The sequence below is a fragment of the Manacus vitellinus genome, unplaced genomic scaffold (assembly GCF_001715985.3).
Source record: "Manacus vitellinus isolate BGI_N305 unplaced genomic scaffold, ASM171598v3 scaffold_45_pilon, whole genome shotgun sequence".
NCBI classification, from domain to species: Eukaryota; Metazoa; Chordata; class Aves; order Passeriformes; family Pipridae; genus Manacus; species Manacus vitellinus.
The window spans coordinates 357,153-380,083 of record NW_021940571.1 but is presented as its reverse complement, the minus strand read 5'-3'; the positions used below and the strand labels follow the sequence as shown (position 1 = coordinate 380,083).

General features: G+C 50.1%; 3 protein-coding genes across 4 annotated transcripts in view; 1 reads left to right on the top strand and 2 right to left on the bottom strand.

The window, feature by feature from the left end:
• Window positions 1–87: 87 nt before the first annotated feature.
• Window positions 88–11,417, bottom strand: EIF2A (eukaryotic translation initiation factor 2A). Its single transcript, XM_018079266.2, has 14 exons — window positions 11,180–11,417; window positions 10,809–10,878; window positions 10,422–10,496; window positions 9,644–9,762; window positions 8,401–8,500; window positions 7,945–8,027; window positions 7,048–7,121; window positions 6,772–6,916; window positions 5,781–5,897; window positions 3,918–4,489; window positions 2,545–2,661; window positions 1,558–1,686; window positions 630–695; window positions 88–544 (listed from the first exon to the last, which is right to left on the bottom strand). The coding sequence occupies exons 2-14, from the start codon at window positions 10,853–10,855 to the stop codon at window positions 479–481; spliced, it is 1,710 nt and encodes a 569-aa protein (XP_017934755.1). The 5' UTR covers window positions 10,856–10,878; window positions 11,180–11,417; the 3' UTR covers window positions 88–478.
• An 800-nt stretch (window positions 11,418–12,217) lies between these two features.
• SERP1 (stress associated endoplasmic reticulum protein 1) lies at window positions 12,218–13,920 on the top strand. The gene is given in 4 exon segments (XM_029962327.1): window positions 12,218–12,331; window positions 12,389–12,413; window positions 12,416–12,460; window positions 12,554–13,920. Coding segments are annotated over 4 exon segments (225 nt in total). The 3' UTR covers window positions 12,595–13,920.
• A 4,015-nt stretch (window positions 13,921–17,935) lies between these two features.
• Window positions 17,936–22,931, bottom strand: part of TSC22D2 (TSC22 domain family member 2) — a 44,706-nt gene continuing 39,710 nt past the window's right edge. For both annotated transcript variants that reach the window (XM_018079256.2, XM_018079257.2), the window contains 2 exons: window positions 18,933–18,984; window positions 17,936–18,218 (listed from right to left, as the gene is read on the bottom strand). In XM_018079256.2, the coding sequence (XP_017934745.2) occupies window positions 18,003–18,218; window positions 18,933–18,984 (268 nt within the window). In that variant the 3' untranslated portion in view covers window positions 17,936–18,002. The remainder of the gene's footprint in view (window positions 18,219–18,932; window positions 18,985–22,931) is intronic.

Here is a 22,931-nt window from a genome sequence, read left to right as displayed (position 1 = left end):
GAGGCCGGGAGGGCCCTGAGGGAGCGGCGGCCGCCGTAGCGCCGCCGCGGCGGTTAAAGGGGCCCTGCAACGGAACAAACACGCGTCTTTACTATTAAATGCTCTTTATTTTTATCTACATTCCGTTATTGCATAAAGATCGCATCTCTTTTTAAATATAATAAAGCTATCAAATGTTTTCATAGGCTTCCCTCCCCCCACACGAACAAGGAAAACCAGTCTATTTTAGGTAATATGCTCCAGAAAAGGAGCATATTTCTGGTTGGAACAGCAGCAGAACTGGCTGATGGATATTCATTACTTTACGGTTTCACAAGTGCACAAATCTTTAGGAAAACTTTTTTAAAGGCAAATGTGCATTGCTGTGGACTTTCGCACCCTTAATCGTTTGCTGAAACATTTTACTGTGTTCAAGTTAATAATAAACTACATTTTGCATGAACTTCGTGTTAGCGCCACACTGGAGCTCCAGCAAGTTTTAAACACCCAGTTCTAGATCTTCCAGTTCTTTAAGGAGAGCAGCTTCTTTCTGAATCTTCTCTACCTAGACCAAAAAATAGCATAAGATGCCACAGATGTAGCTTATTATAAAATTAACCTTGAATAAACTGCACAGATCTTAACCATACCTGATTCTTCTCAAGCTGTTTGCCAGCAGCTGCCTGTTCTTTCAGCTGCTCAATTGCCTTTAGCTTCTGTAAAAAAAAAATACAAAAAGCCACTCTAAATATTGGTGAACCAAGAATAAAAAAAAAAAGTCTTAGAAGTTGTTCCACTTGCAATTGCCTGAGGCACCTGGAGGCAGGTCTCTGTGGAAGGCACATTCCCTTTAAGAATCTCCAGATACTCAATCCAGAACTTCCCACCTACAGCAAACATTTCTTTCAAGAACAAAACCTAGAGAACAGCAGCACTTCCTCCTCTCTGAAATGAACACCGTTCACTGTCTCACTGAAGGGCTGGATCCAAGCTCAGAAATTACTCCATCACTATCTCTCTTCTTCACACATTTTCCTCAGAAAGCCTGGAACATTAATCCAGAGACAATAAAAAGCAGAAGGTCGCCAAGAGAAACATGAGAAGTTCTCTAGCCTGAACTAAACAATTTCTGAAATTATTTAATCCAAGAATTCTCAGGACTGGCAGTAAACTTCACACTTGCACCACAAGGCCAACCACAAAGGCATGGTTCCCTTGTTGGACCCAGGACCCAACAACCACGGAGCCCACACAGCTCCTGTCTGAGCACCAACACCTTTCAGTGCAACCTGCCCCTCAGCTGGGGACTGGCTGCACCTCCACAGCATTCCTAACTGGAGCCTGGAACACTCCTCCCTGCAGCTGGCAGTGGTTCTGCACTGCCATCTCTGATGGGCCCCTCAGGAGCTCTGCCATGTGATGGCCTCCACTGCTGCACACGCTGGGAAAGCAGAGGAAGTTGGCCACAAATTCAGGACATTAACATTGATGTAAATGCATCCTCCTGAGCCTAGCTCACCTTACCCTCACGCTGGTCTTGGAGACGTCGTTGTCTGCTAGAAAAAAAAAAAGCCTCACCTTTTTCAAATTCTTTATCTTCTTGTCCACTTCAGGATCTCCCGTGGTGGTGGCAGGCACAGCGTTCCGTGGGGCGTTCTGTGCCGCTGGGGCCTGGGCAGGGCCCTGGTTCGCATCAGCTTTGGCCTCCTGTAGACAGAAATGCATGATCCAGAAAATACATTGGATTGCAAAGAGATTGAAAAATGTCTTTAATCACTTTAAGGCATCCATTTAGTATTTCTTCTTTCACTAGTTTGCTGGTGTATTCCAAAATGCGTGCACGACTTGCTCTGATATATTGCATTACCTCTGGATCTCTTTCCAGGGACAAAGGCTTATCTAGAACAACTCACATGCTGTTTCTTGTTGAATTTCTACTTCCTCAAGACACCAACCATATATACAGCACATGTCAGTAAGGGTGACATGATAAACACACACACAAATGTTTTATAAAGCAGACTGGGTCATTGTCTCTGGAGCAAAAGAAAGGGCTCAAAACCAGTGCAAGAAATTTTAAAAATCTTATTTAAAGAAATTATTGCTTCAGTTTGTAGAAATTGGAAGGCTAATACCAAAAGCTGACGTTTTTCTACCTAGTCAAAGAATAGCAAGTCAAGGGGTGACAAACAGCCTGTCTCTGGTCTGCCTTGAAAACACACCTCAGCCCTGTCCTGTTGGGGACACATCCCAGTACCCGGCCCATTCTGACCTCCCACCCAACACCAAAACACGCTCTGCAGAAGGTGAAAGGCCAGAATTACTTCATCTCCACACTGATTTCAGCTAACATTCACAGCAACTCCCCAAAGCTGTTACTCTAAGCCATGCTTTTATGCCTGCTTTAGTCTGGCTGAACTCTGCTGTCCTCCCCACACCGCAGCACAGGCGAGGTGTGTGCAGGGCTCTCTGTGCACAGGTCAGTGCTCTGAGACCGACCGGTGCCCTTTGGGAAAACTAATTAACTAACTAACGTTATCCTTGAAAGAACGACTTCTGCAGTACCTGCTTAGCAGCCTTCTTTGCTTCATGTTTCCTCTGATTTTTGAGAGCTGTTTTAGACAGTGGCTTATCACCACCTCCCAAAGGGGGTTTCATGTTCTGGGGTGGCTCGTCCTCGTGCTGCAGGATACACAAAATGAAGTTAAAAGCCTGTATTCCAAGTTGGCACAGAAAACCCAAAACCTACCTAAGACAACATCATATGCAAAGATGAACCAGAAAGGAAGAAGGAAAAACAAAGAAAGGAAGGGAGGAATAAAAGTATGCATTCCTTGGAGTAGCCAAAGACTGTGACGAGGGTTTCAAACTCATCCACTCAAGTTTAGATGGGACTACCCTGTGCATCCTAAAAATTTCATAGATTTCTGATAAAATAACAAAATCATGATGTTTTCTATTTTGAGGGGAAATAAAATCCAAGAGGAATAACCCAGCACAAAGTGACTGGAGCTTGGCATTTTGCTGTTGTTGACAGCTGTTTGACTCAAAACTCCTGGTGACCAGAGAGGAAGGCTGAGTGCTGGGAAGGGAGATGGAGGGTTTTTGGGGGACCATGGGGGATGAGAAGGGAGGGTTGTTCAGCGTTTTTAAGATAACAGTTAACTGTGGTGCTGTATTGTTTTAATGCATACAACAATATTTTTTTGCCCATAAGTAAACAGAATTATTTTTTTAATGTGTCTTCTCCCTACTCCCTCTGCTCGTGGATAGTGAGCACAGCTCACAGGCTGAGTCTCCTTCAAAAGCACCAGGCTCAAAATCAAAGCTCCCTAGGACTCAAACACCAAGGGTGCAGTTGTTAAATGGAACCAGCTGCTACTCAGCCTACTTTGAAAACCTGCAGAAAAGAAACTAATTAGACAAGTAGGTCACTGTACTGAAAGGTGTTTAAGCTGCAGCTGACTTTCTAATGATCCAATCTCTTTCTAGCAAAGAAACTTACCTTAGGAAAAAAAAACAAAAAAGAGTGGCTTTTGGGAGGCCAGTCAACCCCCAGGCTGGCTGGGCTCAGACTGGTAATCAGGTCACCCAAATCAGAGGCTTCTGTCCTAACCAGAGTGCCCAGTTTCACTGCAAACCACATGTGCAGTTTAGTATTCTAGTGCACACCGCAGAGAGCATTATTAAAGTCTGCAAATGCTTTGTGACAGGACAGTATTTCAGCCAAAGAAACAGGAGTTTTCTAGCACACCTTGCAAAGCGTGAGGAAAGTGCCAAAGAGGGTTATCCAAATCCCTCCAAACCCCCTCAGCGCTGCTGTCAGCCCAGCTACTCTCCTCATGTTCCTCCTCCAAAACACACACATGCACAAGGCCGAGCTCCAACCAAAGCCATGAGACACGACAATTCAGTTCCCCCAGGACACTGCTACTCACGAGCTTGGAGCTGGTCACGGGCTTGTTCCTCAGGGCAGGAGGTCTGTACGCCTGCGCAGGCTTCGGCTCCGCGCCGGGCACCTCGCTGGGGACCGCCTGGTACCTCACCGCTCTCTCCGGGAACACCCCGTCCGGGAAGGGCTGCCAGGACACTTGCCACATCTCCTCGTTGGATGGCACCTCGTAGGTGTGCAGCACGGAGCCCGTGTAGTGCCATACCTTGTACCCGTTGCCGACCCGGAGCCGGGGAGCACACGTAGCTGTCACGATGTGCTCCCCGTCGGGACACCACGCAAAGTATGTGGAATCCGAGGCCACGGGTTTGGAAATGAGTTTGTAGTTTTTAACATCCCACACTTCCATCTGCCCCCTGAGGTTCCCAAACCCTGCCAGCACCAGGATGTGTCCGTGGGGGCTGTAGTAGGCAGCGTTGCGAGGCCCAGTGCCAAAATCAAACACGGGGTCACATTTCAGATTAAAAATTGTGGCTTTGGCAGGCATGAAACCATACACAGCACAGAACTCAAGAGAATTGGGGCTCCAGGCGACATCATAAATAGGGCCATTTTTTGCTAAAGGAAAAGGAAAAACAGACAACTGTTGGGAGGTTGCATTTTTTCAGTGCAAGCCAAAATAAAATCCATAGCAATTCTTCATGCTTTGCAAAAACAGTGTGATGCAATTATTGACAGTGAAAATTAATTCTGCTAACAACAGAGGGAGAAACAGCCTTTTATCTTCTCATAACTTTAGTTACGGTTTGCAACAATAACTGCAGCCATTCCAAATTACCTCTGTAGGGTCAGCACCAGCACTTTTACAGTAAGCATAGCTTGTCATGTAAAAAAAATCCTTTATTTTTTTTCCTCGTTACTCAAGTATGACCTCAGGACCTTCTTAAACTGTCCCACTGGAAACCTGCGAAAACAGGAGTTTTATACCAGCTGGATAATAGTTCCTCTTTCTTTAATCTAAGAAATATTGTGTAGCTCAGCTTTGTAGTGGTAAGTAATAGTAACCTAAGTTATCTTTGGACAGTGCCCATGCACAGTATTTTATAAACCAGATTTTAATGTGAGTGAGCACACAGAAATGGTTTTACACACAATGATCAAAACTTGGTACTGTTAGAAGATATTCTATGGGTTGGAACATTAGGAGATACTGAAGAATGATGAATTAGTGATGAAAATTTGCATAAAATATCCAGGGATAAATACAAACCACAGGCCATTATAACTTTTCATAATCTGGATATCTTTACCCATAGTTCAGATAAATGCCAAGTACATTACTGAATCCTTAATCCAGAGTTGACCCAAAATCTGCAACTGAGTTAAATGGTTCATTGCTGTTGTCACTCTGAAGTCTCATTATCTTTAGAAAGGAGGGTGTATAATCACACTGCCTGTGTGTCCCCCTTCAAAACCTTTTCAGTGACAGTAACCTGATGCAGCTCAGAGATAGAAGTGTGACAGAAAATGACATCTGGTGACAGCAGCAGCTGTAGAGATGAGGGTAGCTCCATGTGGGCTCCACAGCTCAGGCAGAGCCTGCAGCAGCACCACGTCTTAGTCAGGAACCAAATCCCTCTGCAAATGCCAGTGTGAAAAAAAGTTTGAAAATTGGACTTTCAAAAGCGACCAGAAGTCCAACTCCACAGGGAAGGAGGCACCACTCACTCCAAGTATATCAAAGATAAGATAATATAGCACTAAAAAAACCCCAAACCACAAACACCACCATCTTACTTCAGAGGTAAAAAAAAAAGTGGTGAAGGATTTTTTGCTAAAAGCATTTCATTTTGTTGTGAGGATCCCTGCAGCGCACTGAAAGCCCCGCCCCGCCCAGGCCGGTACTCACGCAGCTGCACGACAGCGCTCTCCCCGTTGGCCGCGATGTAGTGCAGGGTCTGCTCCCCGTAGTACGACGCCCCCGTTTTGTCCACCTCGGTGCTGGCCACCACCAGCACGGCCGTGGCTGGGAACAGACACAGTCAGTGCAGCACAGCTGCTGCAAACCACACCAGCCACTGCACAAACCACCCCTGCAAACACTGCACTGCACGAAGGGGAATCGCTCTGCTAGGAATTCCAGCTGGTTCCTTGTGTGACAGGGCTGGTATCGTTCTCTTCTGCACTGAGTTTGTCCTAATGTTAACCCAAACGGACCAGATGGAAACTGTAAGCTCGATCTATTCATTCACTGTTGGATCACAAGCCAGTGAACGTACTTTGCAGCCATAAAAATAATATTTCTAAGATAGAAACCAAAGCTCCTGATCAGCCCTTGAGTAACCAACAACCTTGAGTTCCACGAACAGCTGCTGTTTGCACATCTGTTATCCAAAGCCATGTGCTCATGCGTGGTTTCCACGTGTGTGTAACACCTTCCCTGTATTACAAACTACGTGGGTTGAAGTGGTTTTTACAAAATTACTCTGAAACAGCTTGTTGCTAACAAACAGCAAAGCACAGAGCCCTGTCAGCTCATTCCAGTTGTGACACGTCTGCATATGTACAATTCTACAGATTAAGATTATACCAGAGCACAAACTGGTCTTATATTTACAATCTAAATACACTATCAACACAGAATGCAAATTTATATAGGAATTTGCTATTCAACTGCAAGATTTACCAGCAAGTATAGAACACTCTCAGTTACAACATACAAAATCGTGACAGTCACAGGAAAGTGCTGAGCACTCCAGGGTGGGCAGAACTGCATCTTAACCCTGTATTGGCATTAATGGCTGTCCTCAGGGTTTATCTGCATATGCAAATTAAATGCAAACTCCCCACAGTAAACAAAACGGGCCGAATATCAAAGTTCCAATACTCAGCTGTTGTACCTTTTTTGTTCCACAGCATTGTCACCCTGTCAGCCTTGAAGAAGCTCTTGTTGGCGAGCGCCGACTGCGGGCCCCCGAAGTTGGGGTACTGGTAGAGCCGCACGAAGGACGGGGCCCCTTTGCTGCCCGGGACATACACAGCAACCTGCAACAGCCACCAGAGGCACTGCAGCTCAAAGCACAGGCCACAGCTACTACCTCTGTGTTCTATTAACATCACAGTCAGTTTCTTTTTAAGAAAACCGAGAAAAAGACTGGAAATGGGATCAGAAGTACCTTGGTTGGCTGCGCTCCTGGGGACAACACAAAATCACTGACCTTCTGTAAATGCAGCTTATTTGCAATGGTGTCTGCCAAGAAAAAGGCCATAGATGTGTGATGTTAATGACAAACCACATTACCTGGATGACCTAACCACACCCTTCTATGGGGCTGTATCCTGCATAACACATGTGGATCAGTAAGGGTAACCATAAAGGAGTTCTTTTACTAGCAAACAGCCATTACTTTCCCATTTCATCACAGTTTTATTTACAAAACCAACTTGAACCGAGCCTAGGTCTGAAGCCCAGTATTTAGTATTTGGAAGTTCAAACAGCACAGGAAGCCTGCAAATCCCAAGTGAACACTTGTGCTTAAAGCAGATGTTCTTCACCTTATCTGTGCTGGCTTCAGCCACATCCAGGGAACAGGTACCATTACAGAGACAGGGCTCTCCCCTCACACCTTCCCCACAGGAAGCACTCAGAGGCCCATAGTTGGCTGAATTCTTTCCACAAACAGCTGCTGGGAACAGCAGCACCCCAGAGCCTCACTGCAGCCAGGAATGTGCACTGCCAGCAGACCTCCTGCTGAGACTGACATTCCCTGCTTCCCACAGCTTCATTAACATCAGCAGGGCTAATTCTCGGGAAACCCTATCTCTTACAGCTGTAATTCTTGTATCAGCTTTACATTTAAAACAAAGAACACAAAACCACACACTGATTCTGAATTCCTAATTCAAATAGAATGTAGGCAATGATTCTGAATTCCAAATTCAAATAGAATGTAGGCAATATTTAAAATATAAAGCAAGCAAAGAAGAAACAAGGGAAAACTTGAAAAAGAAAACCACCCCCAAAAGAAGCAGCATTTACAGAATTAACGAAATGTAGAGAAATACTCGCGTACTGAAGTTGTTGTTTTCAAAGAAGTGCACTTCATTGTTCACATTCCTGGCACAAATGCTTTCATCATCTGCCCAGCAAGGACACCTGCAATTCAAAGGAAAAGTCAGAAACACTAAATCATGCTCATCTTTAGCACTCCAGGATTGTTTTTCCCCTCCCTTTCTAAAGCTCAGCAAGGTCTAATATGATATATTTCATATTATGGACAAATAACATCTGCATAGTAAAAAATATGCAAGTGGACTTAGTTATTGCCTTCCCAGCTTGGTCTGTGGTACAAAAGGAGGGTGAATTAACAGTGAGCTGCACACCGACACTCACGAGCCCAGACTGGCCTTTAGCCAGCAGCAGGCACTGGCTTGAAAGCCAACACCGCAAAACCAGCTCCATTTACCTGGATCAGACTTTGGAAACTGAATTTCTTTGCAAACAATTAGCATCTGGAAGGGTTATTTACCAGTTCTGCATCTTCTTCTGGATGAAGGACTTTAAGCATTTTCCGGTTCTCAGATCATGGAGCTGCAGGTTGGGCACCCCCGCCGTGCCATCCTTCCCAGCTGCAAGAAAACACAGTGGTCTCTGGGCATTAAACCTGCTTCACCAGGACACCCCACCTAGGGATTAAACCTGCTTCACCAGGACACCCCACCTAGGGATTAAACCTGCTTCACCAGGACACTCCACCTCACGGCTCTGCAAACACCCACCCACACAGGAACTTCTAGCAAGCAGCATCCTGCCCCTGAGGGGCCAAACCCATGGCTGCTGATTGCTGCACCTATTAACCTCAGTCTTTCCCTCTGCAGAAAGAACTCACATTTGAAGGTGTAGGGTTTCTACTCCCCACTGCAGGGCTGGGGCCAACACCACCTGCACAGCTCTTTAATGCTTGTTTTTTAACCAAAATCAAAAACCATCCTTGTGGCAAACAATGGAGGCATGTTCTCCACTCTTACATTTTGCTCTCATGGGAGTGCCATGATTTTGTCCATCCCATGGAAGTCACAGCTTTCTCTGCAAGACATGCAAAATAGTTCTGCTGCTTTTAAACTCTCTGTACCCTCCTCCTTACCCCAGATACCACAGCCTGCCTATGGCTGTCAGTGATTCAGGACAGACCCTGAACAGCTCACAGTTTCTGCTGCTTTCTCTCATCCTACAGCCTGTCCCAGGCCACCTCCCAAGGCCCAGCTCTTGCCCAGCTCTTCCTGAGGCAGCATTTGCACTGTCTGCGTAAGACACACTGCTCAAACAGGACTGGGGCTCTCCGAGTCAGGAAGAACCCCTGCAGAGGCAGGGAAGGGAATAAAGCTCTGGACAGGGACAACACTTCAGGCACTGCACCCAGGGAGGACACAGCTCCTGCAGGAAGGCGTCTGATGTGCCCTGTCTGCACAGGAACACAGCCTGCCTGCACAGACACTGCCCACACACGGCACCACGACCAGCTCCCGGCACTTGGAAACACGGGATTCACTCACACTAACTGCAGCACGTGCCCTCTGACTCAGGGTTTGTAGGATGGCATCCCTCACTCCACCACCGTGTCCCTGATCACCCACAGACCCTTCATGCACTTTCTGTACTGCTCATTGAGCCAATAAATGTCCTACAGAGAGCAGTCAGGTCCTGGAGAGGCTGCCAGCCCACTTCAGACATGCACATCTGCCAGGTGCCTGCCCAGCTGCCACAGTACTCACTTGCATAGGCCTGCCACGTGGCCAGAACATTATTCTTTGGTGAGAATTCAAGGCAAACTGCCTTTGGGAGATCAAAGGAACGCAGTAACTCAGCTCTGGTGACATTAACAACGTTTACTCTGGAACCAAAAGATGTTATTTCAATAAAACATGTTTACAAAAGTTAATTAATTACTAAGAGAACTGTTCATGTACTTGACTTTCCTAAGTCTGTCCCAAATTTAGCCAATGTAACACAATTAGAAGAGCTTTCTTCCCTTCCTGCTTTTACTAAATTTTTGCAAGAGCACATTTTAAAACCAGATACCCAGGCATGACAGAAAAAGTGAGAGCACAGATCAAAACAGAACATGTATTTTTATCTGTAAGCTCTGAAGAAGAGAGTGAACTCTAAAATGCACCTGGTCTACAAAAAAGGAATCTTGTGATGTTGGTACATAAGGTGCACAGAGCCTTTATCTCCTGTGGGCTTTACTAATTAATTCCTCCCAGAAACCAGGTACTGGGAGCTGTGAACAAAAAAACAACCAAACAAATAAAGCACATGCAGATTATGCAAAAATGGGTGCATTATACACAGAAGAACAGCAAATATTTCATCTGAGAGTCAGGAAACAAAGCCACTACTGTGAAGAATGCAAAAATAAACTGCATTTAAAATGCGCATGCAAATACTTGCACTAACAGCAACTGCCTTTACACAGAAAAGAGTCACAGGGCATAACTGATCCAATTTATTTCACACAAACTAAAGATTAAGAACATAAAATGCACCCACTTTTCTCCATTGCACCAGGCAAAGAGAGAGCCATCCTTGCTAAAAGTAACAGCTTTGCAATTTTTTCCAGAGTCCCTAAAGAAATAAGAAATGCACATGAGTAGTCAGTAGTGCCCAAGTGAAGATTTTTTAACAAAACCAAAAAGCAACACATTTCCTGCTGTGCCCTCGATGAGTCCTGCAGTCCCTGCTGCCCCTGTTCAGGGACTGCCACCTGGCAGTCACACCTCAGGCAAGCACAAAGCCTCCCAAACCACCCATTTCCTGAACCAGTAACAGTAAAAATAATTCACTTATATTTACACATTTTCCAGTTCCAAAATCTACCTTTACTTTTTACAAAACTGTTTTTTTTGCACGAAAGATCAGAGCCAGTGACAACAGTACCTCTGGAACGCCGAGCTCTCTGTGAAACTGGGGGGCCCGTTCACCATGTACAGCCCTTCGGACCCTCTCACTGAAATGGAAACAAGGAACTCATTTCAAATTGTCCAAAGCAGAAGTTGTGCTAAGTTGTGAACCCTAAAATAGGCACAGATGTTCCCCTGCTTGCTGTAAGGACATCCAGGACATGAGGTGTGCCTGAGCCCCCAGCCCAGCCACCAGGATGGGGACCCAGAGCCATGGGCAGCTCATGCCCCCACCTCGCAGCAAAACAGTTTTTCTCATGTCTGAATGCAATTTCCTGGGGTTCAGGCCCTGACAGACCCCAAAGGGACCTTTTAACACACCCTAAATACAAGCCACGAGCTGCATACCCTTGCCTGCAGCCTGTTCTCCAGCTCTGCCATCAGGGCACCCATTGAGATCCAGATTTACAATTGATTACAGACAGCACCGAGCAGCCCAAAATCCACCCGCAGCAGCTGCAGCCCCCCAACCCACGCGAAGGCAAATACGGTTTTCAAGGCTTAGAAACACAGGGAAGGAAAGTACATCCCCCTGCTGTCAGGGACAGCTGAACAGGGAGATGCTCAGAAGAAAGAGCGCTCTTAAGAGCCCTCGCACCGACCGAGCCCCGCGAACGCCCCCGGGAAACCGCAGCGAGAACCCCCCGCGCGCCCGAAGGGCCCGAACCCCGGACACGGTGGCGCCGGGAGCTCCGCGCGGGGGTGCGCGGCTGAGCAGCGGCACCCCCGAAGACGGCCCGCGAGCCCTGGCCCGGCCCGGGAGCGGCACCGCCCAAGGGCGCCAGGGCCGAGCTTCCGGCCACGCGCGGTAGCGCTCCCTGCGGAGGGACGGGAGATGGGTACCGGCGGACCCGACCGCCCCCGCCGACGCAACCCGCGAGCAGCGGCGTGGGGCGGCGCCATCCTGGCGCAGGGGGGGGCGACAGTTCCGGTTCCGGGTCAGTGGCGACAGCGGCGGCCGCAGGGAAGGCGCCACGTTGCCGCGCAGGGCGGGGCGGGGCCGCGGCGCGTGCGCGGGTTGGCGCGCAGCGGCCCCCCCCGGCGCGCTCCCCGGCGTGCGGCGCGCGCGGTGCTGACGGGCAGGGTGGCCGTTGGCCGGACCGGGCCGGGCTGAGCGAGCCGAGCTGAACTGGGCTGAGCTGAGCCGAGCTGAAGCTGGGCTGACTGGGGTGAGCTGAGCTTGAGCTGAACTGGACCGGGCCGGACCTGAGCTGAGCTGAAGCTGAGCTGGGCCGAACCCCCGGGCGGGCTGAGACCGAGCCGGGCGGCTGAGCTGAATTGGGCCGAACCGGGCGGGCTGAGCCAGAGGCCGAAGCTGATTGAGGTGGGCCGAACCGGGCCGGGTTTGAGTCCGAGTCCGAGCTGAGCGAGCTGAGCGGGGCCGCCATGGTGGCCAAGCAGCGCACCGCATGCAACGAGAAGCACAGCAAGAACATTCACCCCAGCGCGGCACGTCGCCAAGACCTCGGTGCGCGGGGCCGGGCCGGGCGGGCCGGGCGGGCGGGCGGGGCGGCGGGGCCCGGGGGGGCCGCGCTGACCGGTGCTGTGCCCGCAGAGACGGCCCCGGAGGAGAAGGCGTCGGTCGGCCCTGGCTGCTGGCGCTGTTCATCTTCGTGGTCTGCGGATCAGGTGAGCCCCCGCGGGCCCCGCTGACTGTTCGGGGCGCTCCTCGGGCCCGGCAGCGTTCGGGCCCCCCGAGCTCCCTTCTCCGCTCTCTTGCAGCCATCTTCCAGATCATCCAGAGCATCCGGATGGGCATGTGAGGGGCCAGGGCCGGGCCATGGCCCGCCGGCCCCGGCCGCCGCAGCACTGCCGAGGAGCGGCGCGCGGCACCGGCCGTGTCGCATTCCAGGTCCCTTCACGAGTCATTCCGAGTTTTCTAGCCCGTGCCACAGTGCCTTGAACAGCACCACATGTATAAAGCAATAAAAGTCTGTTGTTGATCTACAATCGTGGACCTACTTATTCGCTGAAGATCCAGCCTGGTCTCTCACACACGGAGCTGTAACACGACATAGGTCCATAGGAACTGGCATCTTGTAAACACCGGTCCCAGACCGGTGTCACCCTCTGTATAGCTGGAAATGGTTTCATTTGACGCTGGAAGCCGGGATTTTTGCAGTGGCTGGAGCCCGACTGTGCAGCATGTTCCCGAGGAGCCCCACCGTGCGTCGCCCGTGTGCGCAGGGAGGCCCCACTGCAGCATGTGGCAGTGCCGTCCTCGCAGCTGCACCTCCTGTAGCTTTGCCCTAACCCACGCCAAGCGCTTGTCTGTGTAGGGGCACCAGGGTTCCCGAGGGACTGGCGTGGCCGGGCGGCTCCTGCTCCCGACGGGACTGCAGCGTCACGGACTGTGGAGCTCCCAGGGCCTCTCCCGGCTGTGCCTGCGCTGTAAATACTCCTTGGACAACTTTCAGCCAGTGGTGATAGTTTTAAATTTGACGATGTTGTGTGGGAATGTTTGGTGCAGGTGGGGGGACCTTGCCCCCCTGCCCACAGTTCTGCTTCTATGTGCAGCCCCTGCGGAGTGTGGTGTGTCTTGCAATATATATTTAATCCTATTTAAGGTAAAACCTGCTTTCAACTCGATTTCTTCTAACAGTGGATCCAGTACTTAACTGCTTCCCTACGGATGATCACAATTCCTTCTTCTGTTGACAACTGTAACTTGAGGTCACATGGAAAATGCTGCTATTGATCATATTTCCCTGCTGATGGCCCCAACTCCTGCTGTCTCTGTGGTGACAAAGGGGGTGTGAATCGCTCTGCTGGTGCACGCAGTTGCTAAAGGAAGTTTCCTTTTTCCAGGTTTCTTAGCAGAAGACAAATTCAAAGTCTGATTATGCTAGAAGTAATAGAAGACAAATCTGTCAAGGTTAATGAAATGCCTGTTAGCTGTGAAGGAGCAGATCTTTTGTACTCGTGTATTCCCATATGGAATCGTGGGGACTGGTGTAAGCCAGCACGGCCATGGGTGTGCCCAGCCTGGCCACCGGGGGCACGGGGACCTTGGGCCGGGGCACTCGTGTGCTGTGAGCGGGGGAAGTCTGTATAATCGCTGATTTTAAATAAAGTTCTTTCCAAATGCATGTTGTGTTCTCTTGAGGTTGGCAAAGCGGGGCTGTGCTGGGTGTTGAAATTCGGCTGCTTCACGCCAAGCACAGGTTAATTGGCTGTTCCCCGAGAGGAGCCCCCGTGCCATGGGGCATTCCCTGCTCTGCTGCCCGGTCTGGGGCCGTGGGGGCTCTGGACTCACCCGGGTGCTGCTCCCCATCTCCCTACAGGGGTTCAGCAGGTGGCTGCTCCCCACTCGTCTCTCTGGCCCCTGGGAATGCCGCAGAGGCCTCGGGTCTGACAGGTTCCTGCTGCCACTGCAGGAACTGTTCGAGGGCCTTGGGGACTGGAATGTTCAGGGCGGTTTGTACAGATTCGTTCTTCAAGGCTCAGTAGAAGTCTTGCTTCGGTGCCAGCACCAGACGCAGGGGTGTGCAGTGCTGTGCCCTGCAGTGGCTCTTGGCCCTGGGCAGCCACACGCTGGAGCAGGGGCTGCACTGGGGGCTCTCCAGAGAGGCCTCCTGGCCCCAGCTGTGCTCTGGCTCCATGTGCCCAAGTACAAATGCTGCAAAGCACCACGCTTGTTTCTTCTCAGAGACGTGAGAGAGCAACACCCAGGTTTATTCGCCCTGGTGAGACGCCAGTTCTCGTTTGCAGGCGCTGGCAGCTGAGGTGTTGCCAGCGCTAGGGGACGTGTGACGCGGGGCTGCGTTTGCAGACGCGGGCAGGTTCTTCAGCAGAGCTGAGCTGGCTGAGGTGATGTCATTAACCACCCGCAACTCACTGTTACCTCAAATCTTGCCTTTTGTTTTCCTGTGAAGCCTTCTTGGGGCTGGCTGCACGACTCCGCTTCAGTATCGCATCAGGGCTGGCACATGGTTTGCCTCCCCTGCGCCCCTGCCAGGCCCCGCGTCTGCCCTGTGCCCGGGGTCACGGCTGGGACAGGGCTCCTTCCCCGCGGCTCCGAGCAAACACCGCGGGCCCTTTTGGACACAACGTCCCCCGACAGAGCCGCCCCCTGCGAGGCGAACCGCGGGCCCCGAGAGACCCCGCCCGGCTGCGAACACGGGGGCACGGGGGGGACCCCGGCGGCACAGGGCCCGGGCCTTGTCGAGCACAGCCGTGCGCGGCCCCTCATGCCCCCGGGCTGCGACAACGGGACAGCGGGGCCGCGGAGGCGGACGGGGAACCGGCCCGGGGGGGCGGCGGGACCGGCGGCTCGCACTAGGGACCGCCCGGGAACAGCGCAGACAGGCGCGGCCACACAGCCCCGGCCCCACAGCCCAGCACACAGCAAAGCGCTCCACAGCCGGCCGGCCCCACAGCCCCGGCACAACCATGGCTTGCCGCAGCCCCGCCCCGCAGCCCGCCCCAACAGCCCCCGGCACACCATGGCTGCCCCAGCCCCCGCCCCACAGCCGCGCACAGCCCGGCCCACCATGGCTGCCCGGCCCGCCCCACAAGCCCCACAGCCTCGCCCCACCAGCCACCGCCCCACAGCCCCGGCCACACCATGGCTGCCCAGCCCGCGCCCACAGCCCCGCCCCCACGCCCGACACCATGGCGCCCGGACCCACAGCCCCGCCCCACACACAGCCCCGCCCCACACACAGCCCCCGCCCACAGACCCACAGCCCCGCCCCAGCACACAGCCCCGCCCTACAGTCCCAGTCCCACAGCGCCGTCCCGCGGCCCCGCGCGGGAGCTGCGGAAGGGCCGGTCTGTGCTCACCAAACCTCCAGGAGCGGAGCAAAGCAAACGAAGGTTTTCAAACAGCGTGAGTTCAACCTTTGCTCCATCTCTATTTCCTGCAGATTTACTGAAGGGTTTCTCCTTTCGGAGCAAGCGCCTCCGCAGCCCCCCTGAGGGGCGTGGGTGCCCCTCGCTCTCGGCACAGCCCCACGCCCTCCCCCTCGGGGGGTGAGCGCGGGCCCTGCCCGCTCCCGGGAGGGTTGGGGTGCTGGGGACCATCCTCAGGCTCGGGGCCCCTCTGCTCCGGGCAGCGCATCTCTGACCACCTCAGAGAACCACGGGTCGAACATCTCTGTTCTGTTTCGCTCAAAAAATGGACAGGTACAGCGTTCCCTCCATAAAAGTTTTAATCAACTACTTACCTGAGGGACTCCTGTTCCGAGAAGTCCCCAAAATTGTCCCTTTCTACTTACTTTAACAGCATCCTCCTCGCGGTGCAGCCCTGGAGGGGAACACACGGAGCTCCTGCAGTACTTTGGTTTCTCCTCTGTGAGCCGGGCCCTCCTCGCACCAAGGACTCCCAGACGTGCTCCCAGCAGGCAGAGCACCCACCCACACCTGCCGGGAAGATCGTTCTGGTGTTACTTCAGCAAGAACTTTCTAATACACACACACTGAGCTGATCCTCACCGGGAAGGGCAGGCAGAGCTGTTTCCAGGACACGGACGTTTCTCTAAGATCTGAAGGCACGAAAACTTGCCGTTTCCAGTGTTGCTCCTGTTTCACCTCAGACATAAACCTGAGCAGAGTTAGACACACACAAGGCTCAGGTACTGAAGCAGAGGTTCACAGCAGTGAACCAGCAGGCCCAGGTGTTAATTTACAGCATCACTGCAAACCCAAACCCAAGAGGGCCACTGACAGCATCAGATGATGCTTCTCCTTGAAGAGAAGGCACCAGGCTGTTGCAAAAGAAGCAGTGGTAACCCTGGCACTGGTCTGTTAGGCAACATCAGAGAGACAGTTTCTCCATTTTCTCCAGAAAAAAAGGGCTACAGAATTTAGTTACATTGCAACAACATCTACAGCCAAAAACTTCAACAAAACTGCAGTTTAATTTCAGAAAATGTGTTAAAATATATATATATTTGTACATCAATTTGACACACTGCGTTAGTTTACACAAATGATGGTCTTCCTTGAAATTGTATTTATGAAATGTACATTTTTAATTTAAATACTCAGTATACACTGCACTTAATCTGCATGTTGCATTTATTAAATACATTAAAATCTGCAATGTAACAAAACGTTTTCTGCATACGAAATTCAAAACACCATTTTAAATGAACAAAAGATGGCTCACTTCATTTATTTGTTTTAACAACTAGTGCCTAGCACACTAGCTCAGCTCCACCAACACCAGCTGTTCTTTCTCTTTATTGACATTGTTCACAGACTAGTACATATTACACTAAGAGTGCTGGATAAAAACATGAGGTACGAAAGTGGTTCAAAGATTACAGGTCATGCAGATCATGCGAGACAGCAAAGAAAGTCGTGAATGAGAAAACACTAAATAAAAATACATAGAGAATGTGCATTATAAAATAAAAATAAAAAAAAAAAACACCAAACCTCAATTACACAGCTTTGCTTCTTTGGTTACAAAGTAGGTTGAACAATTTCACAGCTTTTTATTCCCACCCAAAAAACAAACCAAAAACGAAATGTCAAAAAGCAGAGGAATCGTGGCCCTTTCTCTCTATTAGAAAGTAGAAACAGAAATGAGCAAAGTTTTCTTCATCAAAATAGCCCATCACTTATTTATTATATCACAAGGACTGGTGACTACCTGTACAGATGCACTATGGTCTTCATACTTACACTCTATACAAAATTTACATTCAAGCTGGATCTTTACTACCGTAAATAAATACCAAAGGTCAACTGCCATTAGTGTTAGAAATATGCCAGGGTTCTTTGTTCAATTATTGCCTAGACATTGTATCTATTAACGCAATCCCATCTACCATTTTACCCATACAGACATTTATTAAAAAAAAATTTAAAAAGTTCTGTGACATTGTTCATGTACATTATGAAAATAGCAGCCCTGTAATAAATAAAACAAATAAATGAAACTAACGTAGGCAAATGTTACTTATATGAAAAGAACAGTGGCTCTGAAGAGGAATTGTTGCTCCTTACCAGACAGCAAGGCTCAAAGCAACCCAGGGGCGATGGGAACCTCGGAGAGCCACCCAAGCTCTGACAGCCCTCCCTCCCTCCCGCAGCCCAGGGAGGATCCGGGCTCAGGGACTGCCCTGCAGCCTCTGCCCAGGCAGGGCCCGCGGGGCCAGGCCGGGGGTGATTGTCTAATACTGCAAAGGCCGAACACGGACAGCAGCGGCCGCGCTGGGGCTCACGCCGAGGACACGTTGGGCTGCGCCGGGGAGCTGCTGCTGGGGGGGCCCTGCTGGCTGGAGAGCTGGGACAGCTGATCGTTGTTGGACAGCGACTTCAACAGTGCGTTTTCTCGTTCAAGTAAAGAGTTTCTTTCCACTAATTCCTTTATTTGTTCCTTCAGGACTTCCACTTCTTCTCTCACTGCATACATCAAATGGCTTTTCACTAGATCCTGCAGAGAACAAGTGGACAGTTACACCAAGGGAAAGAACACTTCCCTTCACCCCAGCCCCAGAATTTACTGTTACTGCTTTCACTGCAGTAAGCCTGGAAAACCAAAGCACTCTCACTAAAAAATATATGAATAAATCAGCCTTCAAGCACAAACGACCCAGCCCTTTTGTTCCCTTGAAGCGGCCCTGACATCAAAAGCTGCATCCCAGCTCCTCAGAAGGAAAGCACCAGCTCTGAAGCTGTGACCTGGGGGTCGGGGTTTGCAGCATACAGGCCCTGCACTGAGGTGTGTGAGCACCAAGATATAAGAAAGCTTTTACATCAGCAGTAGCAAAAATCCAACAGCTGTAAGGGAAGCTCAGCAGTATGTTAAGGATGGCACACTTTACTCTTCTAGTAATGAACTGAAAACTAGTGATGAACTTGGCTAAAGCAACAGACTGAAATGCAGTATTTATTTTCATCACCCCTTTAAGTTCAATCAGCTTGTTCACAGCAATTTGTAAGAAAATTCACTGACTAACATTTCTGGGCCAACGGTAAAGGTAATCATGGTTTGTGGTCGTTCACAGATATACAGAAAATCCATTTTTCAAATGATGGTCTCAGTCTGACCCATGTGGAGGGTCACAGAAACACAACACAGCTGGAAACAGGCTCAGTGACGAACCACATTAATCCTATTAGAAACAACAACTTATATTTTACTTACCATTGCCTGTTCTATTTTGTTGTCAATGGCAACAACACTCGCACCAGATGCACTGTAAATACAAGGAGAAAACTGTGAGATTTACTGTATCACTCAGGTAAATCCACGCACCTGCAGGACTCCTGAAAGATGCTGTTGCTGGAAGGCCGAAGCTCAGAGTCAAGAATTGAGTGCACAATCACAGGAGTGTCCCATGTCCCCCCCCAGCTGCCCAGTACAGCTGGAGCTCTTAAGAGATGCTGCTCCTTCAGTTTATACCTCCTCAGACTGTGCTTATGACACCCACAACCACAAAAATGCGTTAGAATAAACACTAACTAAATCAACTGCTTTGATTCCTGGCCTCATTTTCCAGCTTTCTTTACTGGGGAAAATGGGGATTCACAGATATTCCTGGGATCCTTACCTCTATGTTATTCCTGACAAACTCTTTTTATAAAGCAATGAAGTAAAAACCCTGTTATAATGGTTGTTCTCTGGTTTCACTCAAAGTCAACCTACCAGGTAAGAAGTTCCTGGCTCAGCCCTGCCTGTGCAGCCCATGGCAGCGGGAAGGTGAGACACAACTGGAGCCCTGACCCCAGGAGCACTTCCTCACTCCCAGAAATTCCCCATGGATCTCATCTGACAGCTGACAAACACACGGGTCACAGTTAGGGCCAGGCTGTTCCAGAGGCACACCAGTGCAGCACATCCAACAGCACATCACACAGTGAGGATGTGCATTTACTGTGCTGACAGGATCCTGAACTGCAGCTCTGAAGCCCGGGGGGCAGCAATCCAGGCCCCAATGTCTGGGGTCTGTTTCCAGGTCACACCGCAGGCACACGAGCCAGTCCCTCACGTGCAGCTCTGGAGTTGGGGTTCTGGTGGCCAGGGGTGTCCCTGCTCTCCCACAGCCTGGGATCCCTCTGTTTGGAGAGGAGCTGTAGATCTCCCAGGGTAGGCAGGGTACACCCCCTCCGTGTCGCCCTCCCATCCCGGTCCCAGGGGTCCCATTTCCTCACCAGCTCTGGTCTGACCCAGGACAGCGGTTCCTGTGACAGCCCCACCAGTGAGAGCTGCTGATAAGGGTCCCAGCCAGGGCCGTGGCTATCAGCAACACACAGCCACATTTAAAAGAGTTAACACGGGGAAAATGCAAGGCTTGCAGTCCCGCTGGGAAACCTGCCTCTGGAATTACACAACACTCACCGAAACCCAGGCTTTTACAAGTATGGCCAATGCTGCTGAGCACATTGTCACAGATGTGAAACAAGGCTCAGTTCTGAAGAACGACATTGCTCAGAAAAGCTCATTTTAACAGGTCCCACAGAACTGTCAGTACCAGCACTGAGCACACAGGAGCAGAGGGAATCAGCTTTGCAAACTGGGGGAGTAACAGCCTCTATTTCTACACTGAATCAAGCTTGTAACCCAAACCAAAAGTGCTGAACTCCCATTTCACAAGAAAATTTTTCCAGTCTCTTATTGTCTTCTAAGCCTCTTTCAAGCCCTATCTGTGGTAAACCTCCTCAGAATAAGAAGTATCTATAACCTGTGCTGAGGGAAGTATCCCCTTCCATCTTAAATTAACATGCTTCAAACTCATCTGGCAGCATCAGAAGTGTCTGTGTTCAAGAACCACAAAATCCCCAACAGCCTTTCATGGACACCACTCTACGGGTCAGGTGAAGCAGCTCTGAAGAGGTGACAAGAGGAAAATTAAAGTAAACACCACACATGGCAGTGGGATTTGCTGCTCCATCTTTGCAGCACCATCACACACCTTCTGTCAATACCTGTCTAGTTAAACTTGAGACTGGGACTTTATTTTTTAAATAATTACACCGCAAAATAGTTGAAAGGGATGGAAGAACAAAGTCTATTGCACTGCTCCGAGTTAAGGCACTCGAGCAGCTCCATGAGAAAGACCAGCAGCCTTCCCTCAGTCTCCTGGAACACCCGTGGCACACTGCAGAGGCACCTCTCCTATGCTGTACCTCGTGCCCCAGCTCCCCTCTGCCTGTTAGATGGGTGCAGCGTTCACCACGTGGGTGTAAAACCTGTCCCTCCCCACACTGTGATTGGAATGAGCCTGAGAAACCATTGCTCTTCCACCCATATCCCACACTTAGAGTGACACCAACAGTGCTGAAAGCCCTAAGCAGCTCATACACTACTGTTACTCATGTCAGAGTTCTTGCTGCCCTTATCCCCGGAGAATGTGCACTAAGATTGAAGTGCTGAGTTCGGATTCCAGCCCTACTCCCTGCTCCCTGCACCCATCCCAACTCCAGCAGGCAGAGACCCTCACCCAGGAGCAGCCCCATGCTGACGGAGCAGTGCCCAGTCCACCATCAGGATAAAATCACCTGACGTGTTCCAGGTCACTTTCTACAAGCAGATGAGAATTAGATTTTAGGGTAGCACATCTGCTACAAGATTCTGTCCTTTATTCATTTTACAGTGCTCCCCACTCACTCAGCTCCTGTGAGATGCTGAGCAGCAGAGCCCTCCAGAGCCAGCTACTCTCACAGGACACTCCAAATATAATGCTAAATCTTAAGATTTTGTACTTTTCACAAATTCTGAGCTCTTGATATTAAATCACTGTTTGCATAAAGTATTTTATCCCATAGCTTCAGAATGAAATTTATAGATACAATCTAGTCCTTATGAAAAGGCCAGGAAAAAACCAAAGTATCTGTTAAATAAGTCTTTCTGGATAAGTGACAGGAGTGACACATTCTGTGAGTGCACCATCCACTGCAGAGCCAATGCTCTGACTTGCAAACCCTGGAGTTAGAAGTGGAAAGACCCCATTCAGCTATTACAAAGAGACCAATTACTGATTGCTCCAGGAGCTACAGAAGTCTGACAATTATTGTCAAAGCTGAAAAAAATCCACATTAAGTAACACAGAACAGATTAAGAGGTGCATTAGGTATGTAATATTTTTTTTGTAACTGCAAACCCCCCACCCCACATTGAGCTTCTGCAGCCAACCAGGAACTGAACAGACACACTGTAATTCCAGGGAACAGTTTGGTTTGACTTAGACCTCTGAGTTAAGGACATGCCAATGAAGGTTCTGCCCAAAAAGACATTATATTGGTAAATCAAGTTCGTGTTGAAGCCCACTAAGTACAAGGCAAGATTTACAGTCAGCAAAACCATCCAAGACCCCCAAGTACAGTTTGTCATTGTAGAGATGGATAGTAAACCCAACACTTTTCTACATTACACACCAGGTAGCCAAAAGCCTATTTAGTCTGAAAAATTCTCATTTTGATGGTTTAAAAAAAATATATGTGGTGCTTGCTTTACCTATTAAATTTTCTTTATCTCACCCCATGAGTTCTCTCACTCTTCCTGTTCTGGTGGGAGGTTGAGTGAGCAGCTTTGTGGGGCTCAGATGCCAGGGTTAAACCACAACAGCCCTTTTTGGCACCAAGTGTGGGGCTGGAAGGTTTCAAGATAAGGACAGATTTGCCTGGGATGTGCTAGACTGAATGGACAGCACAGCTGCTCCAGCCTGGCCACCCCGTGCTGGCCATGGGCTCTCTCCCCCGTGGCAGAGGCCATTGCCCGTTAGTGGCCACGTTTCGCTTGGCTCTGCCACACTGCTCTTATCACCTCCCTGCCGGGCTGGGAGCGCTCGATAACGGCCACGTGCCTGTCCTGGCAGGTGCCCAGGGCAGCGCTGCCACGCTGGGCAGGCTGGAGCTCCAGCCCAAGGGACTGTCACCTGATGAGTGCACAGGGGAGCAGAGACTCACCTGGAGCCCGCTGCCAGAGCAGGTGGGTGCCCAAAGGAGGCCATGACCCCTTCCAAGTCCATGTTGGAACAGGCTCCTAACGGGACCTGTGCCCCTGGAGAAAGGAGCTCAGGCTGGAGCAGGTTTGCTGGTAGGACCTGTGACCCCACAGAACCCACACTGGAGTTCCTGAAGGACTGACCCTGCAGAAGGGACCCACGTTGGAGCAGCTCATGAAGAACTGCAGCCCATGGGCAGG

Excerpts from the sequence above, each read along its gene's own strand:
- EIF2A (XM_018079266.2), bottom strand. The coding sequence starts at position 10,855 with ATGGTGAACGGGCCCCCCAGTTTCACAGAGAGCTCGGCGTTCCAGAG. Across the intron at positions 10,497-10,808 it reads GAGAGCTCGGCGTTCCAGAG|GGACTCTGGAAAAAATTGCA; the intron begins GTACTGTTGTCA and ends TTATTTCTTTAG. Across the intron at positions 7,122-7,944 it reads CTTTGAAAACAACAACTTCA|ACACCATTGCAAATAAGCTG; the intron begins GTACGCGAGTAT and ends TTTTCTTGGCAG.